The sequence below is a fragment of the Triturus cristatus genome, chromosome 8, assembly GCF_964204655.1.
Source record: "Triturus cristatus chromosome 8, aTriCri1.1, whole genome shotgun sequence".
Lineage (NCBI taxonomy): Eukaryota > Metazoa > Chordata > Amphibia > Caudata > Salamandridae > Triturus > Triturus cristatus.
This window is the reverse complement of record NC_140591.1, coordinates 1,550,607,860-1,550,626,775: the sequence shown is the minus strand read 5'-3', so window position 1 is coordinate 1,550,626,775 and position 18,916 is coordinate 1,550,607,860. Positions and strand designations below refer to the sequence as shown.

The 18,916-nt window shown below is 42.5% G+C and overlaps 1 protein-coding gene across 1 annotated transcript in view; it reads left to right on the top strand.

The window, feature by feature from the left end:
* Nucleotides 1–18,916, top strand: part of LOC146806121 (protein sel-1 homolog 3-like) — a 412,689-nt gene that overhangs the window by 367,732 nt on the left and 26,041 nt on the right. The window contains exon 22 of the mRNA XM_085620586.1: nucleotides 11,369–11,496. Coding sequence (XP_085476712.1) covers nucleotides 11,369–11,496 — 128 coding nt within the window. The remainder of the gene's footprint in view (nucleotides 1–11,368; nucleotides 11,497–18,916) is intronic.

Here is an 18,916-nt window from a genome sequence, read left to right as displayed (position 1 = left end):
ATGTCGTAGTTTTATTATTATAGGTGACTTTGAATAAGCAAGGGTGGAAGAGACCGTATCTGGCACCAATGGAGCGGAGGTCAGGTCTCATGTCCAAGAAGGCCTTACGACGATTCGCAGTGGCTCTGGCATAGTCTTGTGCAAAGAACAGAGTGGAACCCGACCATGTGAGACGAGAAGAGGCTCTGGCTGCTGAAAGAACTTTCAGCAGATCTGTGTATTCCAGGAAATACATTATTACACCTCTGGGCTTTGCTGGTGAAGATAGAGAGGAGGGAACTCGCCCAAGCCTGTGAGCACGTTGAATGTTGAGCGGTGTGTCCTCGGGCAAATAAGCTTGGGAAGAAAAGACTTGAAAAAATTGATAGGGTCACTCCCTTCGCATCCTTCCACCAGGCCATAAAGGCGGAGATTGTTGCGCCTATTCGAATTTTCCAAGTCCTCCACCTGCTTCTGGAGAGAGGAGACCTGTGCATGCAAAAGGGTGACCTTGGCAGCAGAGTTCTGAAGAGAGGAGACATCACGTTCCACTGACGACACTCTTTAATCCATCAAAGCCCAATTGTCAGTAAGAACCTGTAACTTAGCGTTGGTTTCTTCCATAAAAGGGCGTAAGGCCCGTATCTCTTCAAGGATTAACTCCATCGAGATGGTCGAAGAGGACTTGGGAGGCGAAGGTGGGTCTTTTTTCAACCTCTTAGGCATCGTTTTTGCTGAAGGCTGTGAAGAGGTCTCTATATGCGACGTCATCTCCGTGGAGGGAAGAGATTGGGAGGCTTCTAGATGAGCCAGTTCCGTGAAAAGCTTGGAGTTCTTAATACAATTGCGCTTGTGTACCTTGCTGGAACAATCAGCCATCAACGCGCCTACAAAGTACAGGTTCACTGAGAGCACACAATACGACTGGAGGCAAAACAGGCGCTTCGCGGGATCCCAGAAACGTAAAAAGTAAAAGAGAGGCAACTAAAAAAGAGTTAGCGAAAAAATATGCCAGGTCAGGAAGGACAAAAAATGTCAAGAGCCAGGAGAAGCAAAATGAAATCCTAAAATGGCTGCCGGGATTGAGGAGAGCAAGAAATGTCCATTAAATCATGAGAAAGCCATAGAATTAATAAGAAAGTCACCTAAAGATGCAGGTCTGTGGCATCCATGTCGCTGGTAATGCTGGGAATATTGCATGTTTGTTGAAATAGCCGGGAATTCGATGCCCGGTGAAATGCGCTGCTGAGGGGAGCCCGGGCAAACATTAAAAAAAATGGCGGTCGTGGCCGTTTCAGATCTGCAACCGGGACTAAAGAGAGCAGCAGAGTCGGAAAGAAGACCGCTCCAGCGAGAGAAGTGGGCTTAGGGCATTCCCGGCATCTTCAGACAGCAGAGGCTTCCCTTCAAAGGTCGCGCATGACGCGCGAGCCGCCGGTAAGCTCTGGCTCGGACGGAGCTCTTACGCCGGCGCCGCCATTCTCTTCGGGCGCCTAGCCACGCCCCGTATAGTCAGCTTTTAATTTCAGCAACCACCACTCTTTCCGTTTTAGAGCTATTAGTTTGGAGAAAACCAAACCTACGAATAACCTGTTTGCCCCGTATCCATAAATACTTGAGGATCAAAGATTCTGACAATATGATGGGATATGAACCTAACGATTTCCAGATATATCGGATCAGCCATTGATAATCCCAGAATTGAGCAGGAGAAGGGGCCTGATTTAGATCTTGGCGGTACTCCTGCCGCCCCTCCTTGGCGGCGGTTTCAAGTTCATCGTTGAGGTGACAGAGACCTGCCCACCGTATTTAGATGTGTGCTGGCTCTGTTGGCTCAGTCGCAATCAGACCAGGGGTATTCCGCTGAGCCAATTTAGATGTCCCTGTTGTGCTGGCATTATCCAGGATTCATGATGGAGTGGGTCCCTGGTGGAGTAGAGACTAGCAAGTATTATTTATTTCTGTGTCAGTACACATATATGTTGTGTGCCTCAAAAACATATGTAGGTAATGTGTGATGCCCCTTTTTGTTACATATTGCATGCCACACAAATAACATACACACACTATTGAATGCACACCCACAGGCACTACAAGCACAACACCCCCAAGCACCACAACAACAATATTTTTTTAAGTGCCAATATAGGTGTGTTAATTTTTTTTTTTTTAAACGGAGTTTTATATAGCGCGACCTTGACCTGGTATCGGGTATCAGGGCGCTTTACATGAGCATCAGTTGTGTTACATGAGGACACATTCATTTTTGTTAGGCACGGGGAGACTAAGTGATTTGCCCAGAATCACAGGATGTTCAGCATAATTGCCGAGACTCGAACCCGGTTCGCCAGTTCCGAGGTTGACCACCCTAGCCATTAGGCCAACTCCTCTCCCAATGATAAGTTACCTTGATAAGTAGGAAAATGAACACTACTGCATCATACATAAGAAAAATATTGCATGTAAGAGCAATGCAAAAGAAGGACAATTGAACCCCTAGCTTACCTTAGATCCTGACAACAGTGGAGTCGGTTGGCATCATGGTGGAGTTGGGGCAGCAAATGAGGGACCTGGCGATGGGGTGCAAGATGGAAACGAAAGAGAAAAACAAGAAAAAAGGTAGATTTTTACCTCCTTTCCTTAGATTCTACCAACTCAAAGTAGGAGGTATTCCTGCCACAGTTGCCTCGACGGAAAGACACATAACAATTAGCTCAGCAGAATCCTTGGCTGGTCTCCCGCCACCAGTCGCTTCTGCCTACGGCGCCGTTGAACGCGGATGAAGATTCCTGGTGCAGGGGACGGGACTCTGGAGGTCTTTTGCCCATGGACCTGCCAAAATCTAAATAGGGCGGGTGTACCGCCAAGTCGGTGGGTGGTGCATCCGTCAAAAAAGTGAGGGCGGGACCATTACTGCCAAGATCTAAACCAGGCCCAAAGCTGGAATTCAGTTTGCACTTCCACACATGTGTTTACCTCCCCTCTATAAGTAGCAGTTCGAACTCGGGGCACTTTGGTTTTTATTATTTAATTTGGCTGACACCACCGGGGCCCCATATGTATACTCCTTTAGGTTTCTATGTGCTCAGTGCTAAGTGTTTGTCATTGCATTTAAGATAGGCTTGGCAGAGATCAATATATGGTTGTCTTTCGTTTCAAGTAATCAGAACCCCCTTCTTGGCCCAGATACGTTTTTTCTATCTTCACCCACCCCAGATTTTCTGATGTGTATTGTCTTATATATTGCACTTTTCAAATATGTTTCTAAGTGCAGAAGACACACCTTGTCGCTCTCAATAGGCACATGGAATTTAGCCTTTTTTAGGTGTAGTTTCTGTCCCTCCCAAATAAAAGACCTAATCAATTTGACCACCTCATTGATCATTAATCGTGAGAGGACTCAGAGTGGGAGCATTGAAAAGAAAGAAGCCAAGCTAAAACATTCATAAGTATCACTTGCACTTTCCCCACATCAATGGATTTCACCAGGCTTGATAATGTTACTAACATGTCATCAGTATAAAAATAGGTCTTTGTGTATTCCCGCAGCTGCCAGTATACCTTTTGATGGATATGAATCACTAAAGGCTCAAGTGCTAGAATAAATTATAGAGAAGAGAGTAGGCAGCCTGGCCTAGTCCCAATCTTAATCTCAAAAGGAGATGAAGTATAACTATTAACAGACACCACATCTGTGAGCTTTGTGTAGATCCATCTTACTTTCAATATATAGTCACCTCCAATGTCCATTCTCTCTAGAACTCAGATTAGGTAGCCCTACTCTAACTAATCAAAGGTTTTCCCCACATCTAATAAGATCACTTCTTTATCATGTACAGATTTGCAAACATGCCAGAGCAAGTGACTCAGGACAAACACAATCCGGCCTGGGTGGATTAATTGTAGTAATACTGTTTTTGTCTATTTGCCAAAACTCTGGCTATGATCTGTATATCAACGTTAATCAGGGAAATTGGTCTGTAACATGCACTGTTTAGTAAGTCATTGTCTGGTTTGAAAATTAAGAAGATATTAGCTCTGTTAGAGTCTATAAACTAGGCTTCTCCGATGAGTAGCTTGTAAACTACTGGTAGCTCTCCGGCTAACTGTAAGTAGCTCTCGTGTGTGCAGCCAAGCCTCTTAACTTAGATGCTTTTGCTTGATTTAGATATATGTATGCCAAAATTGAAAAGCATGTATTTGAGATGTAAACTTTTTTCGAAATCTGATGGTTGATTTTGTGAAATATATTTAAAGCTAATATAAGTGATAAATCATGTGACATCAGGGCGACTTATTACTAGGTCCAAGGGCAATTTTACACAAAAAAGGGTACAGATACTTGTTTAGTTAACCCTATAACACTCTGAGGGGAACCGCTTACCCTGGGAAACTTGCTTGTAGGTAACTCATAATTGCCTTGCTTAACTTATCTTTTGATATATTACCCCATAAAGCCTGTGCCTTTGTAAGTGTCACCTTTGGCAGACGGATCAAAGATAGGAACACTGCTATGGTGTTCTGACATTCTGAGGAGTATAATCCTCTGTAGACTTTTGCAAAACTGATAGTATTTCCATAACACGCATGACTATCCAGTCTTGTGTATCCTTCATGGTGGGGATAGTATGGTTCCATTTCCACTGTTATAGCTGTAGAGCTACTATTTGGTCGGCCCCACTCCCTCATAGTATTGTTGATTACGACAGAAAAGGGAAACATCCTTCACAACCTGGGCATTGCATCGCAATGCCTTTACAGCACGGACATTACAACGCAAGTTGTTACAACCACCTGCGCTGGATGGTGCTCTAACCTAACGAATAGTATGATTTACTATTCCAACACCTTCCCTACTGTATGTAGACTGGAGTTGGAATAGTAAATCATACTGTTACTAAGTCCGGCGCCCTCCAGTGCAAGTCGACTTGCGTTGAAACAAACACGATGTAAAGTACCGCGTTGTAAATGTATGCATAGTAACGTCATACATTCAACAGAAAAGGGCCTGATCTGTCTCAGGTGTGTACAGACCTTTCAACGTGTTTCGGTTTCTGTAAATTGCATAATACCTCTTTTCAGTGTGTGGTTGTGTATTGGGCTGTATGCACATTCATGATTTGTTCCTCCATGGGCCTCATTTTTGTTTTGGGTCAATCCTCTCATTATCTCTTTTTGCGTGCATGCTTTACTTGTTGCTGAAAGTACTTGTGCTGAATAAACAGTGCGTTTATTTTCTCCAATTATTCATGAAATATTGATCATTGACAATGTTTGTCTTTGGAGAATGCCCAGGTTGACACAGATCTTTGTTGCATTTCATTGTGGTTCGAGACGTTTGTTGGTAGTATGGCAGTATCTGTAATTTAACCCAGTAATTGGGCTGTAACTAATAAATAGATGATACAGGTGCCATATGTGCAGAAGGTAAACTTGTAGTCATTTTCTGTCAGGTGCATTAACCATCACAGGTCAGCGAAAAATAGTCTGTCCTAAAGCCCTTTAATATGCATCTGACTTTAGGGCAGTGCAGTGCATCACAGGGTGGTCTGATTTGTGAAAAATTGGGTCTAGCACTAAATCCTAGTCTGCTCCTACCAGTATCTTGGAAAGGGTTGGGATAACAGTATGTCAGCGCCGATGCTCCTCAGGATCAGTGCGATACTCAAATGGTCCACCTTCCGGCACCAACAATTCTGTGTGCAGCCTTGGCAAAGAAGCTTGATGTGTCCAGGTGAGGGAAATGGTATTGGGAAAGGATCAGCTGGGCAGGAGAGCTGAAAACCCGAGAGAAACGTGTTAGCCACGCTAAATTCTACAGACTTGGGATCATGTTTCAGTTATCTAAGTCTATCGCCTGTAAGGGAAGAGGTCCACTCCTTTCTTCCCAGGTATGATCTTGGAATAGAAAGCATCATTATGGAGCCTCTATAGATGATGACAATCTGAATACAGTTTAGCATCAATTATTAGTATGTAGGTGAATGAAAAAGAACAGCATACCACAACTCAAGTCTTTGTATGGATAAATTATCGATCTCTAGATTTATTTGAATGTTCTTGTGAGTCTTGGTTGTGATATTTGAGGGTCAGACTGTTCTTTAGGTGGTATTCTCTCTATCCATCAACAACATTTTCTCTTGCAAAATCAAACAATTTACCAGGTTCCTGTGAGGATGATTGTTCCTTAGATGTATCAGTTAAACACCTTCAAAATTATACACTTGTCACAATTAAAGAAAAACAAGAACCAGTCTATGATCATCGTGAACAGTACAAAATCCAAAGTTTCTGGAGTTTTTCAGAATAAACCACCAATAATTAGCAAAACAGCACTTATTTACCTTGAGACCAGACCGGTCCTGCCATACGAGCTGGACTGTTGTTTGTTTTCCCACGACAAGGTTTTGAAAGCAGTAGCTTCACCCTGAGATTCCCACTTCTGGAAGTCATCAAGATTAATGCGCACCATCAATTTGGGTGGGCCTGTAATTCTAGAAGTGCCCCTCCCAAGATGACTGATGCGCATCTTTATCATCAAAGAATCTGAGACATGTAGTCACAGGTCATACAAATAAAAAACTGCCCACCATTCTGTCCTTCAAGAGAGATAAGATTAGAACAGCGAAGCTGGCACAAACAGCATACACAGCAAAATCAAAATAGAACCCCACCAGCAACAGTAGAGCTCATGTAAAAACAATCTGTCAATTCTGTATTAGCAACAGTAGAGTGCAAACACATAGAGTACAATACATAGGCCACAGTCAGAAGGCATCCAGTGAGATTTGATCAATGCAAGACCAAGGGCACCTGCGCCATGACAATATTCACCCCACCCAGGTGTGACCAAGGTCCCAGTGTTGGGGGATGCTGCCAATGATAGGGGTGCATCAAGCGAGGTGCATGGACATCAATTGCTGATTCCCATGAGTTGCTCTCAGACCCTTACCTTTCCAAGAGATAAGCTACCAAAGGGAGCCGCTTTTCAACTTGGAGTCCACAATCTGTTGTACCTCATATTTCTATTTGCTGTCCATTAGGATAGGAGAGGGTTGACTATAGCTGAGCCAGGCGGTGGCGGTGCTGCAGCAAGCTTGTGTGAAACTCAGGATGAATTCTGAGACTAGATGGAAGTTTCATTTTCACTTGTGCGAGAACTGAAAAAGCCCAATGAACTTTGCATTCAACTTACTCTTGTGATTGTCATTGGCGGTAGATTGGACCTTTCTGGCAATGACAATCTCTAGTAGATCTATGGGACTCCTTGCTATAAGCTAATTCAGCCAACCAAAGTAGTTTGACTCAAAAGTCTGATATTTGAGTTGCTTAAAAGCAAAGAGTTTGATTTTGTCTTTCAGTCCGCTCATTGAACTGTGGGCGTTAACTTGTGTACAGACTGGCTGAAATGTCAAATTCTTTGCACCAGGTCCGTATCAAGAAGGCTAGGTCAGGGGAAAGGCCCTCTCCTTTCTGGGCCCGTCCCTTTGGAACAAACTATCGCTGACCCTTAGAAGCATCAGGTCAACACCTGTGTTTTGGAAGAAGCTGAAAACTAGGCTTTTTCCAGCCCATAGTGCCTTCTTGCCCCCGGTGACACACTTCAGCAATCAGCGGCCGGACACTCCTTGGAATAGCAGTTGTGCTTCATACATAGGTCTTCTTAAACCAGTCAGTAAACTGAGATGCCCTATCTGAGAGAATGACTTTGGGTATATAATAACTAAACAGCTTGTAGGAGGTGTTCCTGACTTGAACCCCCCCTTGTTCGCAAAGCATCTGTGATTCACTAGCATCCTTCTTTTTCACTAAAGTGAACGATATCTTCTCAGTATTCAACTCTACTGATACTCAAAACACAGATAACATACTAACGCCACATACTGAAAACACCTTTCCACAGTTTGCGGAAATTACAGAAAAACAAATTCAGGACATCATCAAATCCATTAAGTCCGGCTCAGCACTAGATCCTTGTCCCGTCAAAACTCTCCTCCCATTAATGGACACAGTGGTGCCAGTTATAACTCAAATCTGTAATCTGTTGTTCCGCACAGGTATCTTCCCGTCCCCTCTAAAAAAGACCTTGCTAAAGCCACTTTTGAAAAAAGCTGGCCTGAATAAAACAGAGTAAAAAAATTACAGGCCTATAGCCAACCTCCCGTTTCTAGCCAAAATAGTAGAAAAGGCCATGAATATTCAACTTGCGGACTTTATCGAGCAATGCCATCTGCTCGACGAAACCCATGGAACAGAAACGGCACTGATCAAAGTAGCGGATGATATTCGTCTAATACGCGATCAAGGAGGCTCAGCATTGCTAGTGCTTCTAGATTTATCGGCCGCCTTCGACACGGTCGACCATAAGACCTTGGTCGATCGTGTTGAAGGCATGGGCGTGCGAGGTCTAGCAAAGAAACTACTAACATCATTCTTGACGGATAGATCACAGGCAGTCATCCTGGGACAATTCGTCTCAGCAGAGTTGTCCTTGCCATGTGGGGTACCTCAAGGTTCATCCCTTAGTCCGACACTATTTAACATCTATGTGTCGGACCTTGCTAAGACGATCAAAGCACATGGGATGAACCTTACCTCATATGCGGATGACACCCAGTTGATCTTGTCCATCAGGGACGATGGGGAAACAGTAGCGGAGAGTTTTAGAACAGGTATGCAGGCCATCGGACAGTGGATGTCAGCAAACTGTTTGAAATTGAACTCCGACAAAACCGAGGTGGTAACCTTTGGTCATCTTAACCCTAATTGGTCCTCGGTATGGTGGCCGGTATCTTTTGGAGCCTTGCCTAAACCGACCACGAAGGTGAGAAATTTAGGCGTCATTTTTGACGATAAATTGAATTTTATGGCTCATGCAAACCAGACGGCCTCCACAGCGTTCTATAAATTACGCCTGGTAAAAAAGATCCTTCCATTTCTTCCCAAGAGTGTAGGCAAGACTTTAGTAAGTGCCCTAGTCCTGTCTGCATTGGACTACTGCAATGGCCTGTTTATCAATGCTCAAACCAGGGTCATTAAGAAAATGCAGACAGTACAGAACGCAGCGGCCAGACTCCTCTTGGGCATCCCTAAGTTTGAACCCATAACTGACACTTTGAGAAGCCTCCATTGGCTCCCTATCAGGAACAGAATCAAATTTAAAACATTATGTATAGTTTACAAATCGCTACACTCGCAAGCCCCTCAATTCCTGAAAGATCAGCTTATTCCGTATTGTCCTCCTCGACCACTTCGTTCAGCCAAACTGAACGATATAGTGATCCCTCGGACCAGATTAGTTAACTGGGGAGACAGACGTTTCCTGGTGGCCGCCCCGAAACTTTGGAACACACTGCCACAATCTATTAGATCTAGCCCAAATCTCCTGTTATTTAGAAAAATGCTGAAAACATGGTTGTTTAACCTCTAAGAGCTAGAAGCCAAGCAAAGGAGAGTACACATAGTACAGCGCCGAGACGCCTGCGGGCATTTGTTCGCGCTTTATGAAATGTTAAAAAATAAATAAATAAATGTAAGGGAACTACATTGGTTAACAGAAATTGCACCAAATAGCTGGCAGTAAGTATTTGCTTACAGCGAATAAAGTGTCCCATCTTCATGCCTATTACTACTAGAATGCAGTACAACCTTGATCTTTAGGTAAGTCAGTGATAAAGTTTGCACTCATATGTTTTATAGGGACTTTCGGGAGTTGATAAGGGCTGCAATAGGCCTTTACTGCCACAATAATCCGTCTTTGCTCGAGCATATGTTTTGCATTTCTTTACCCAATTACGTCTTTTCTGAGAGATGCTCACCAGAATTTTCATTGCGGTAGTTCTGCAATTTTTCTGTTCCAGGGTGACCAGCAGTCATTGTTTCATGGCACCATTGAAAGCCCTTTTTTGCAATGTGTTATATCAAGATTTGATCCTGTGGCCTCTTTGTACCTCCAGTAGACGCTCACATTTCAGTTTTGTGACTTTCGGATTGAAGTAGAGCAAGAAAGTTAGCATGCTATTGCTTTCCATATTTTCCAAGATCCCTGAAAATCAAAGGTTATCACAGTGTTTCCTGAGTTTTAATTCTATGATCTTGTTCAGTTTGTACCAGTGTCCTGTTCTCAATCACCATTTTCTGCTCTATTTTTGTTAGTCTATCCTTTGTCTCTATCAAACAAACATTAAAGTAGGCTATGTGTGTTTATTTAAAGAGGTCATCCTCGTTATCATGGATGGTCTCAGGGTGGTCAGTTCCTTTACAATGGTGTCTAATGCTGCTTCTTGGACCATTGCTCATTGCTCTCTTCTGGGCTTCTGGGACTTGCCTGTCACTGCTTCAGTGACACCTGAATATGATGCCACTTACAGGAGTGAGAAAGTGGAGGTAGTCATGTCTTTCTGGTGCTAATATTCCTGAGGTATAGGCGACAAGCAAAGTGCAGTCATTTTATTGTTGAATCTGGGGTCTTAGTTCTTGTTGTATGTTCTTCCGTGGTTATGCTGTTTTTGCACTTTCAGGTGTAGTTGATATCACTGCTGTCTGTAGATGCCGATAATTGCTTAATTGCACCACTAGCTCCTGAGGTTCAGGATCATTGTATCACTGTCATTAGAAAATGCTGATAATTGCACCACTAATGTCTGACTGAAGCTCATGACCATAGTACTACTGCCATCTGTAGATGCTGATAGTTGCATTGCCAATATCTGATGTTCAGGATCAATCTGTCTAAAAATGCTAAGAATTGCATTGCCACTGTCCGAAGTTTAGGATTATTGTGTTACTTCCACTTGAAGATGGTGACAATTGCACAGATAATGCATGAAGTTCAGGACCATTGTATCTCTGCTGTATGAAGATGCTGACAATCACACCACTAACGTCTGAAGTTCAGGATCATTGTATCCCTGTCATCTGAAGTTCCAAATCATTTGACCACTGACACCTTAAGGAGACATTTAAACTTCCAAAGCTTGTGCATTGTACCCTGTTTGCACATTAATTTGATTTGCACCAATTAATGTATAACAGCTCTGATAGTTTGCATACTCTGACCCAAATTACAGACCTATTTGCACACCTTAGTTTAATTTAGGTAAGCAACATTGCCTCATTTCTGATTGTGAATTTGAGTTTACACATCAAATTTACACTTATAAATTGATTTGCTCGCACATATTACACCAGTTACACATAATATTATATGTAAGTGAATCCACTCAAAGGACAGGACGTGTGTGTTCCAGGGTTTGAGTACCTTGCAAAATAGGTTAACACTCATAGTCATTGTGAGTTTTCTGTACATTCATAAAATATTTACAAGACCCAGTTCCCTCCCAGAGAAGACTGAACATAACATTAACTGTCCACCATTTTCTTCTTGCAGGGTTTGTATAGCCTGGGGATCCTGGTAGAAGAAGGTGTCTTGATCCCACCCGCAACCCTCCGGGAGCTGGGATTTAACACGTCTGCACGAGCTAACAAGTTTACCATCCTTGTTGAGCTATACCGGAGGTAAGGTGTTCCTGGTTAAGCCGAAGTGTCCCTGATATATGGCCAGGTGAATGTGCTGTATTCCTGGTATGTTGCTTTCTTTCTTAAGGGTCTGGGCTAATGTTTAGGACTTACCAATTCACTTTTTGAATGCATTAGGTCAGCAACTAATGATATTTCTAAATATATAGAGTTATTGTTTTATTTTACATCTGTGATAAAAGGCAGACCTTACTCCCAGGAGCAGCAGACCACTTCCCCAAAAACATGTTTATTATTGCAGCAGAGGCATTTCAGATATGAGGTGCTGTGCATAGAACACTATGGCGTGTGGGCATCTTCTGAGACCAGAGAAGATGAGAAGAGAGAAAGCATATGTAATTGAGACAATATCATTGCAGATGACACACGTTTGTGCTTATTTTACAGCACATGATCCAACTGTACATACATTATGCATTATGTAAATGTTCATTTTGAGGCTCAGAAGAATATTGTAATTTGCCCAGAAGTATATGATTTGTCAACTCAAGCTTCAGATTCCAGTGCTCTGGCTAAAAAGTTCAACAGTGTATCTTGGGGTGTTGTTTGAAACTTGGCGGGTGGACATTGTCATAGTTTGTGAACAGATAGTGATGGGTCAGAAAGCAGAAACCTCATGGTTCACAGCAGTAGTTAACAGTATGTATGGAAGTGGTTGGGTGAGAGTTGCCCTTGCAAATGGATGTGGTCCTAGACAAGAGAAAGCTGTGGCATGGTGAGGAATTGGAAGCAAAATTGAGAAAAGTATGGGACTGTTTATTGACCAGTGTCTAGTGTACCTTTTAATTCATTGGAGTGGAGAATAGGATGCAACCCATTCTAGAAAAATACATTTGGGTGGTACAGGAGGGACTCTAGTCTTCATTGAATATATTGCATTTAAAAAAAATAAGAGAGGGTGAAGTATGAGGTCTGCCATTACATATACTGATTCCCTAGCTGCATATGCTCTGACAGCCTCTCCCAAAAGCAAACTGAAGGGCTATGCCTTTACTGAAATTACATCAACAAATTGTTTTACATTCAGTTATTATATGGAAAATTTATTTTCTGAGTACCCTTGAGGCTCTTTTGGGAATCCTGAAAAAAAGAGCCTTCATAGGAAAATTCAGGTGCCAGATTGAAAATGAGTTACACATTTTATTTGTTTGCGTGAAAGGACATCAGTGTGACACAAATCAATTTAGTGTTTACACAAAATATCAGGAAAAAAATATTTTGTGGACAAAATATCATGTAAAGAATATTGAGGACGAAAATATCGCGAAGGAAAGTTTCTATGGTAAGCAAACTTAACTCTACATATATGTACCTTGACGATATATATATATATATTTTTTTGTGCATCAGTTTTTCCTGGCAAGCCGTACTTACCGTTTAACACCATGCTGGAGTGTGCAATGTGATATAATATCACTGGGACAATACAGACATTGCGCTGCACACTTGAGGTGCATTATGGGAATTGCAGTGTGGCTTGCAGGCACGTGACTCGTATGCTATTTAAATCACCTGGAACATTGCATAAGTGATGCTGTACCTTTGAAAACGACAGTTTGTCAAAATGCATCAGGGGGGCCATCACGTCTCCTTCTGTCTGCACTATTGATAATAAATGCTGTTTTTCCTGACCTGGGGTGTGGCACATCTTTTATTTGTATTGCAAATAACAGGAAGTGCTGTCTCCTGTAGCCACGGCTGCCCTGCAGGGTTGTAGGCCCCCGGCGAGAGTGGTTGTTTTGGAGTGCTTAACGAGGGGGGCATGACCTCCTCACCCCGCCGCAAGCTATTGGAATCACCGGTGACAGTTGTGGCAAGAGGTGAGAAAGGGAGCTGAGGAAGGCTGATACCTCCCCTTGGCAGGATCCGGACACTGCGCATATTTGAGATTGTGAGACACAGTAAGGAGCCTTTTTTGTGCACCAGTTTTTCCTAGCAAGCCGTACTTACTGTTTAAGACCATGCTGGAGTGTGCAATGTGATATAATTCCACTGGGACAATATAGACATTGCGCTGCACACTTGAGGTGCATTATGGGAATTGCAGTGTGGCTTGCAGGCACGTGACTCGTATGCTATTTAAATCACCTGGGACATTGCACAAGTGATGCTGTACCTTTGAAAAAGACAGTTTGTCGAAACGTATCAGGGCCATCACGTCTCCTTCTGTCTGTGCTATTGATAATAAATGCTGTTTTTCCAGAGCCGGGCTGTGGCACATCTTTTCTTTGTGTATATATATCCTTTTCCCCTCCGGTTGCCATTGTCAACACCAGAAAGACGGCACTGCAAATCCAAGGAAAGGTTTCAAACAATTTATTTTGTTTGAAAGGTTGCTACGCGTTTCAGCAGGATCCCCTGCCTTGCTCACACAATGCAAAACCAAAGGAAATGATGGACGGAGTGTTGAACATTGCAAGCACTCACCCCCAGTTAACTGATCTGGGTTTAATCCACCACCGTTCTTTAGCCCACTCTGCCACCCCAGTTCAGACATGGCCATATGCAAATCAGTCTGACCCTGTGCCTCATGGGAACAGTCCAGCCCGAACTGCCAAGCCATGTCTTCCCTGGACCGGAAAAAAGCTTCCTAGGACCGGTTTCTGGCATTTCAGCTGTCTTCAGCCAGGCTTGCTTGAATCCAGTGGCAAAGTGAGCAAGGGACTCACGTCTGAGCATACCCTGCCAACTTATGGCGAACAAAGCTAAACCAAAGGAAATGATGGACGGAGTGTTGAACATTGCAAGCACTCACCCCCAGTCAACTGATCTGGGTTTAATCCACCACCGTTCTTTAGCCCACTCTGCCACCCCAGTTCAGACATGGCCATATGCAAATCAGTCTGACCCTGTGCCTCATGGGAACAGTCCAGCCCGAACTGCCAAGCCATGTCTTCCCTGGACCGGAAACAAGCTTCCTAGGACCGGTTTCTGGCATTTCAGCTGTCTTCAGCCAGGCTTGCTTGAATCCAGTGGCAAAGTGAGCAAGGGACTCACGTCTGAGCATACCCTGCCAACTTATGGCGAACAAAGCTAAACCAAAGGAAATGATGGACGGAGTGTTGAACATTGCAAGCACTCACCCCCAGTCAACTGATCTGGGTTTAATCCACCACCGTTCTTTAGCCCACTCTGCCACCCCAGTTCAGACATGGCCATATGCAAATCAGTCTGACCCTGTGCCTCATGGGAACAGTCCAGCCCGAACTGCCAAGCCATGTCTTCCCTGGACCGGAAACAAGCTTCCTAGGACCGTTTTCTGGCATTTCAGCCGTCTTCAGCCAGGCTTGAATCCAGTGAACTGGGGTGGCAGAGTGGGCTAAAGAACGGTGATGAATCACACCCAGATCTGTTGACTGGGTGTGAGTGTTTGATTGGTTCTGATGCTCCGTCCATCACCACCCCCTTTTGTACCGCTTTGCTCACACAATGAGCACCATTTTGTTTTCACATTTTATACTCTTTTTTACTTTTTTTTTCTGACATCACATGTTAATAGAAATCAACAATAGACTTTATGTAAGTCTTTTACTTTTTCAATTACTTACACACTGATTTATTGTAAAACATCCTCATTTTACAACTACTTCTGTTGTTTCATACACACATGTAATTTTCCATTTTAAGTGTTTTCACTTTTTTTCTTTTTCCGTCATCTACTAATGTCAGAACGGATATTAACAATTTTTTCATGCATATCAACTAACTTTATTGTGCCATATTGAACTTTAAATATATTGGCAATGGATCTCTGTTTTAGTCACAGAGGCAATTGATTTATGTGCTAATCAGGTGATCACCTGCTGCCACCAGGGTCTCAATTTGCGCAAATTCTCATAATGCAATCAATATTTAATTTGGTTACTCCATGCGGGAATATCAGCCGTTGTGTGGGTGCGTATACCGACTTTCCCACCTCTATTCGTTTTGTCCCAATTCCTTCCACCTATAGTTGTGGGACTACATTATTGGTTGGTATGGAAAGTGCAAATGCTTTGTGCAAATCTATTTTAGAGTAAAGTGCTAGTGCACAAAATCACAACTTCTCTAAATAACAACATATTACAATTTTCTTCACTCCTACAAGACCTTAATGAGCCACTTGGTAAGCAGACCTGATGTGAATGGTATTCTTAATTCTACTATTATAAGACATTCGCTCAAAAGCATATTTGTGCAAAGTTACGCAAAGGCAATAAAGTGCTAGTGCACCTAAGTATCATAGCAGAATGTTCTAATTCCTCAATAATGTGCAAATCAAGCAACATTGTGCAAATTTTGTAAATAAAAATATGCAAGTGCTTTTAGAATATACCAATTTTCATTCCTGGAATAAAAGATTTTTTTTAAAACATGCATTCATTTGCTGTTTGTGCAAATTTTGCAGATGTTTTCCAATATATACTGAAGTGCAAGTGCCTATAAGGTTAGTAGTTTCCTTCCTTCCCCATTTGGCATTATCCATTTGGGTACTGTCAATGCCTAGTTTTCCTCTGTTCTCAAAGTGAACTTACATTAGGTCTAAGCACCCATTCTAATGATCCTAATATATAAATACCGACACTGATAAATATTTAAAAAAAATTGAATTTAAAGTATATCAACTAACCCAACTAGAGTTCATACTAAATCCTACTCATCTATCTTCCATTAGAGAACATTCCTGTAGAAATGTTTAAAATCTTGGGTAGGAACTTAAAGAAAATCTTAAATCTGGGCATCAATTCATTCATGAATTAATCAGATCAAATGGACATACATTCCTTCATCACTATTCAGCCCATTTCGGGTTTTAGAATCAAACATCAGGATATACCTCGACTCCAATTCCCTCAAACTGGCATCTCTATGTTCCAACCTATTCTTCATCTCGGCACAGAGTCTACTAGATAAAATATCAGGTCTTCAACTCTGCCCCCATGTACCTCATTTATATGCCTGGCAGCAGGGTATGATTGATCTTCATTTTTTTTTGCTGCCCTGAGATGCTGTAAAATTCTTAGGTGAGCCATGTGGATTGTGCTACCCACGTATGTTAAAGGGCAGGTGCATTGCAGCACATAAACCACATGGTCACTCCTACAATTTAGGAAACGTGGAATTTTCCACGGTTTCGCCAATAAAGGCAGTTTTATTTCTTTTATATTTTTCCCATGTCTACATGCTTTACATTTAACACATTTGGTAATGCCTAGATTGGCCTTAAGCCAACTCCCACTCTCTGTTACCTCAGGGCTGCTATTCACTAGTTCTTGCCTCATAGAGCAAGCACTTCTATATGTGATCATAGGTTTACGGGTGATTTTACTGCCCAGAGTAGGATCCGACTTGACCAGGTACCAGTGCCTATTCATGCAGTCTCTCACCCTTGCATGAAAGGCACTGTACCTGGTCATCATTCGGACTTCCTGAACTGAGGCCTTGACTCCTTGATTCGGTTTCTGTTTTGCTGTCAAAATCTGGCTACGGGACTTTGTTGCCACTTTTGCCAAATCTTGATTTAAAACTGCTTCACGGTATCCTCTCTCCCTGAATCTTCCTGTCAGTCCTACCTGTGCTGTCACCAATTAGTTCCCTTCACTACAATTTTTCTTCATGCGTCATTGTTCCGCATATGGGATACTCAACTTCGAATTTGCTGGCTGGAAGCTTACAGATTGTAAAATGGCATTCCCTGCTGTATCCTTTCTAAAATTTCTTGCATGTACTGTATCATTTTGGATAAAAACTTCTAGATCTAGATAATGTAAGCTGTTTTCACTGACAGTTTGGTGAATGCCAGATTCAGTGTATTAACATTAATAGCAGTTCTAAAAGTATTGGCACTTTCCAAGGAGCCCCTCCATACAATATAAGATTCATCTATAAACCGAAATCAGGCTCTGATGTTATCCCTCCATTCCGTATTGAAATCAACTCTGAGCACCTGCTCCTCCCACCAGCCCATATGCAAATTTGCATAGCTGGGGGCGAAGCAGGTGCCCATCGTCGTTCCTCTCAGTTGCCTATATGTATCGGTCCCAAAGAAAAAGAAATTGTTTCCCAGACACAGTTTTGCAATCTGTATAAGCGTTTCTGAATGATGGTATAGATTCAATGGTCTCTTCCCCAGGAAGTGTTGGAGAGCTCTTAAGCCATCTTCATGGGCAATGCTAGTGTACAATGAGACCCCATCGAGAGTAATCAACAGGTTTTCTCTTTCCCATTGTACATTTTGTAATTTTCTCAAGAAGTCCCCTGTGCCTTGAATGTATGAGGGTAGGGACTTCACGTTGTCCTGTAAAAAGTAATCCAAATATCGCGATGGGGTCTCAAACAAGCTCCCAATGGCCGAAAATATCGGCCTTCCTGGGGGCACCATCACGCTCATGTGGATCTTTGGGATTAGATATAAAATCGGGGTAGTGGGGTTTTCTACTTTCAGGTAGTGGTATTCTGCTTCAGAAATTAACCCCATCCCTCTCCACCTTGCCAGTTCCTTGAAGAACTTTGTTTTTGTCTCCAAAAGATTACTTAATGGAACCTGCAGATAGCATTTCGTGTCATTCAGCTGTTTTTTGACTTCAGTATTGTATTGTTTCAAAGGCCAGAGGACAACGTTGCCCCCTTCATCTGATTGCCTATGGTAAGCAAACTTAACTCTACATATATGTACCTTGATGATATATATATATATATATATATATATAAATATATATATTCCAAACGAAAACGCGCACTCTTTAGTAACGCAATACAGGCCACACCATCAGTGCTTCGTATAGTTTTTAATCTCAGCAGACAGAATGCATAACGCGTTTCAACTCTAACGAGTCTTTGTCAAATGCTTACAAACGTCGGGCAGGCTCATTGGTTCTTTTAAACATTCAAAGCCATCAACACTGAGAACGGACTGGTTTCTCTCATATTACGATTTACAGCAGTGAAGAGCATTTCTCAGATTTTAGATAAATTAACCTCGGCCATGATGTAAGGTATTATTTACAATTTGATTGGTAAATGATGTCATATACATATAGTATTTTCAATCTGCCATCATTAAATGCCTTAGATATCGTTGTTTAGGGGTCATCTGGACCACAACTACCATGATGCTCCATTCCTGTTGTTCGTACATAGTCAGTCATAATTAGTTCCCAATTGGATAAAGCATAATTTTCTACTTTGTGACAGAATCGCATGTTCCCGGACAAGTTCCATATCCTGGCAAAAGTCACATCAGCAGAGTCAGAACCGCTCCAACATAGTTCTTAATGAATTTATACTTGCCTCAGAGATAACGTTCATGGAGGCACTGCGTGCAGATGGATTACATGCTTCAAACACTGGCTGATTAATAGTCCATTTTCAAAAATAGAGGCGGGCCTCCTCACAGTGGCCCTGCCATCGATATTCTATC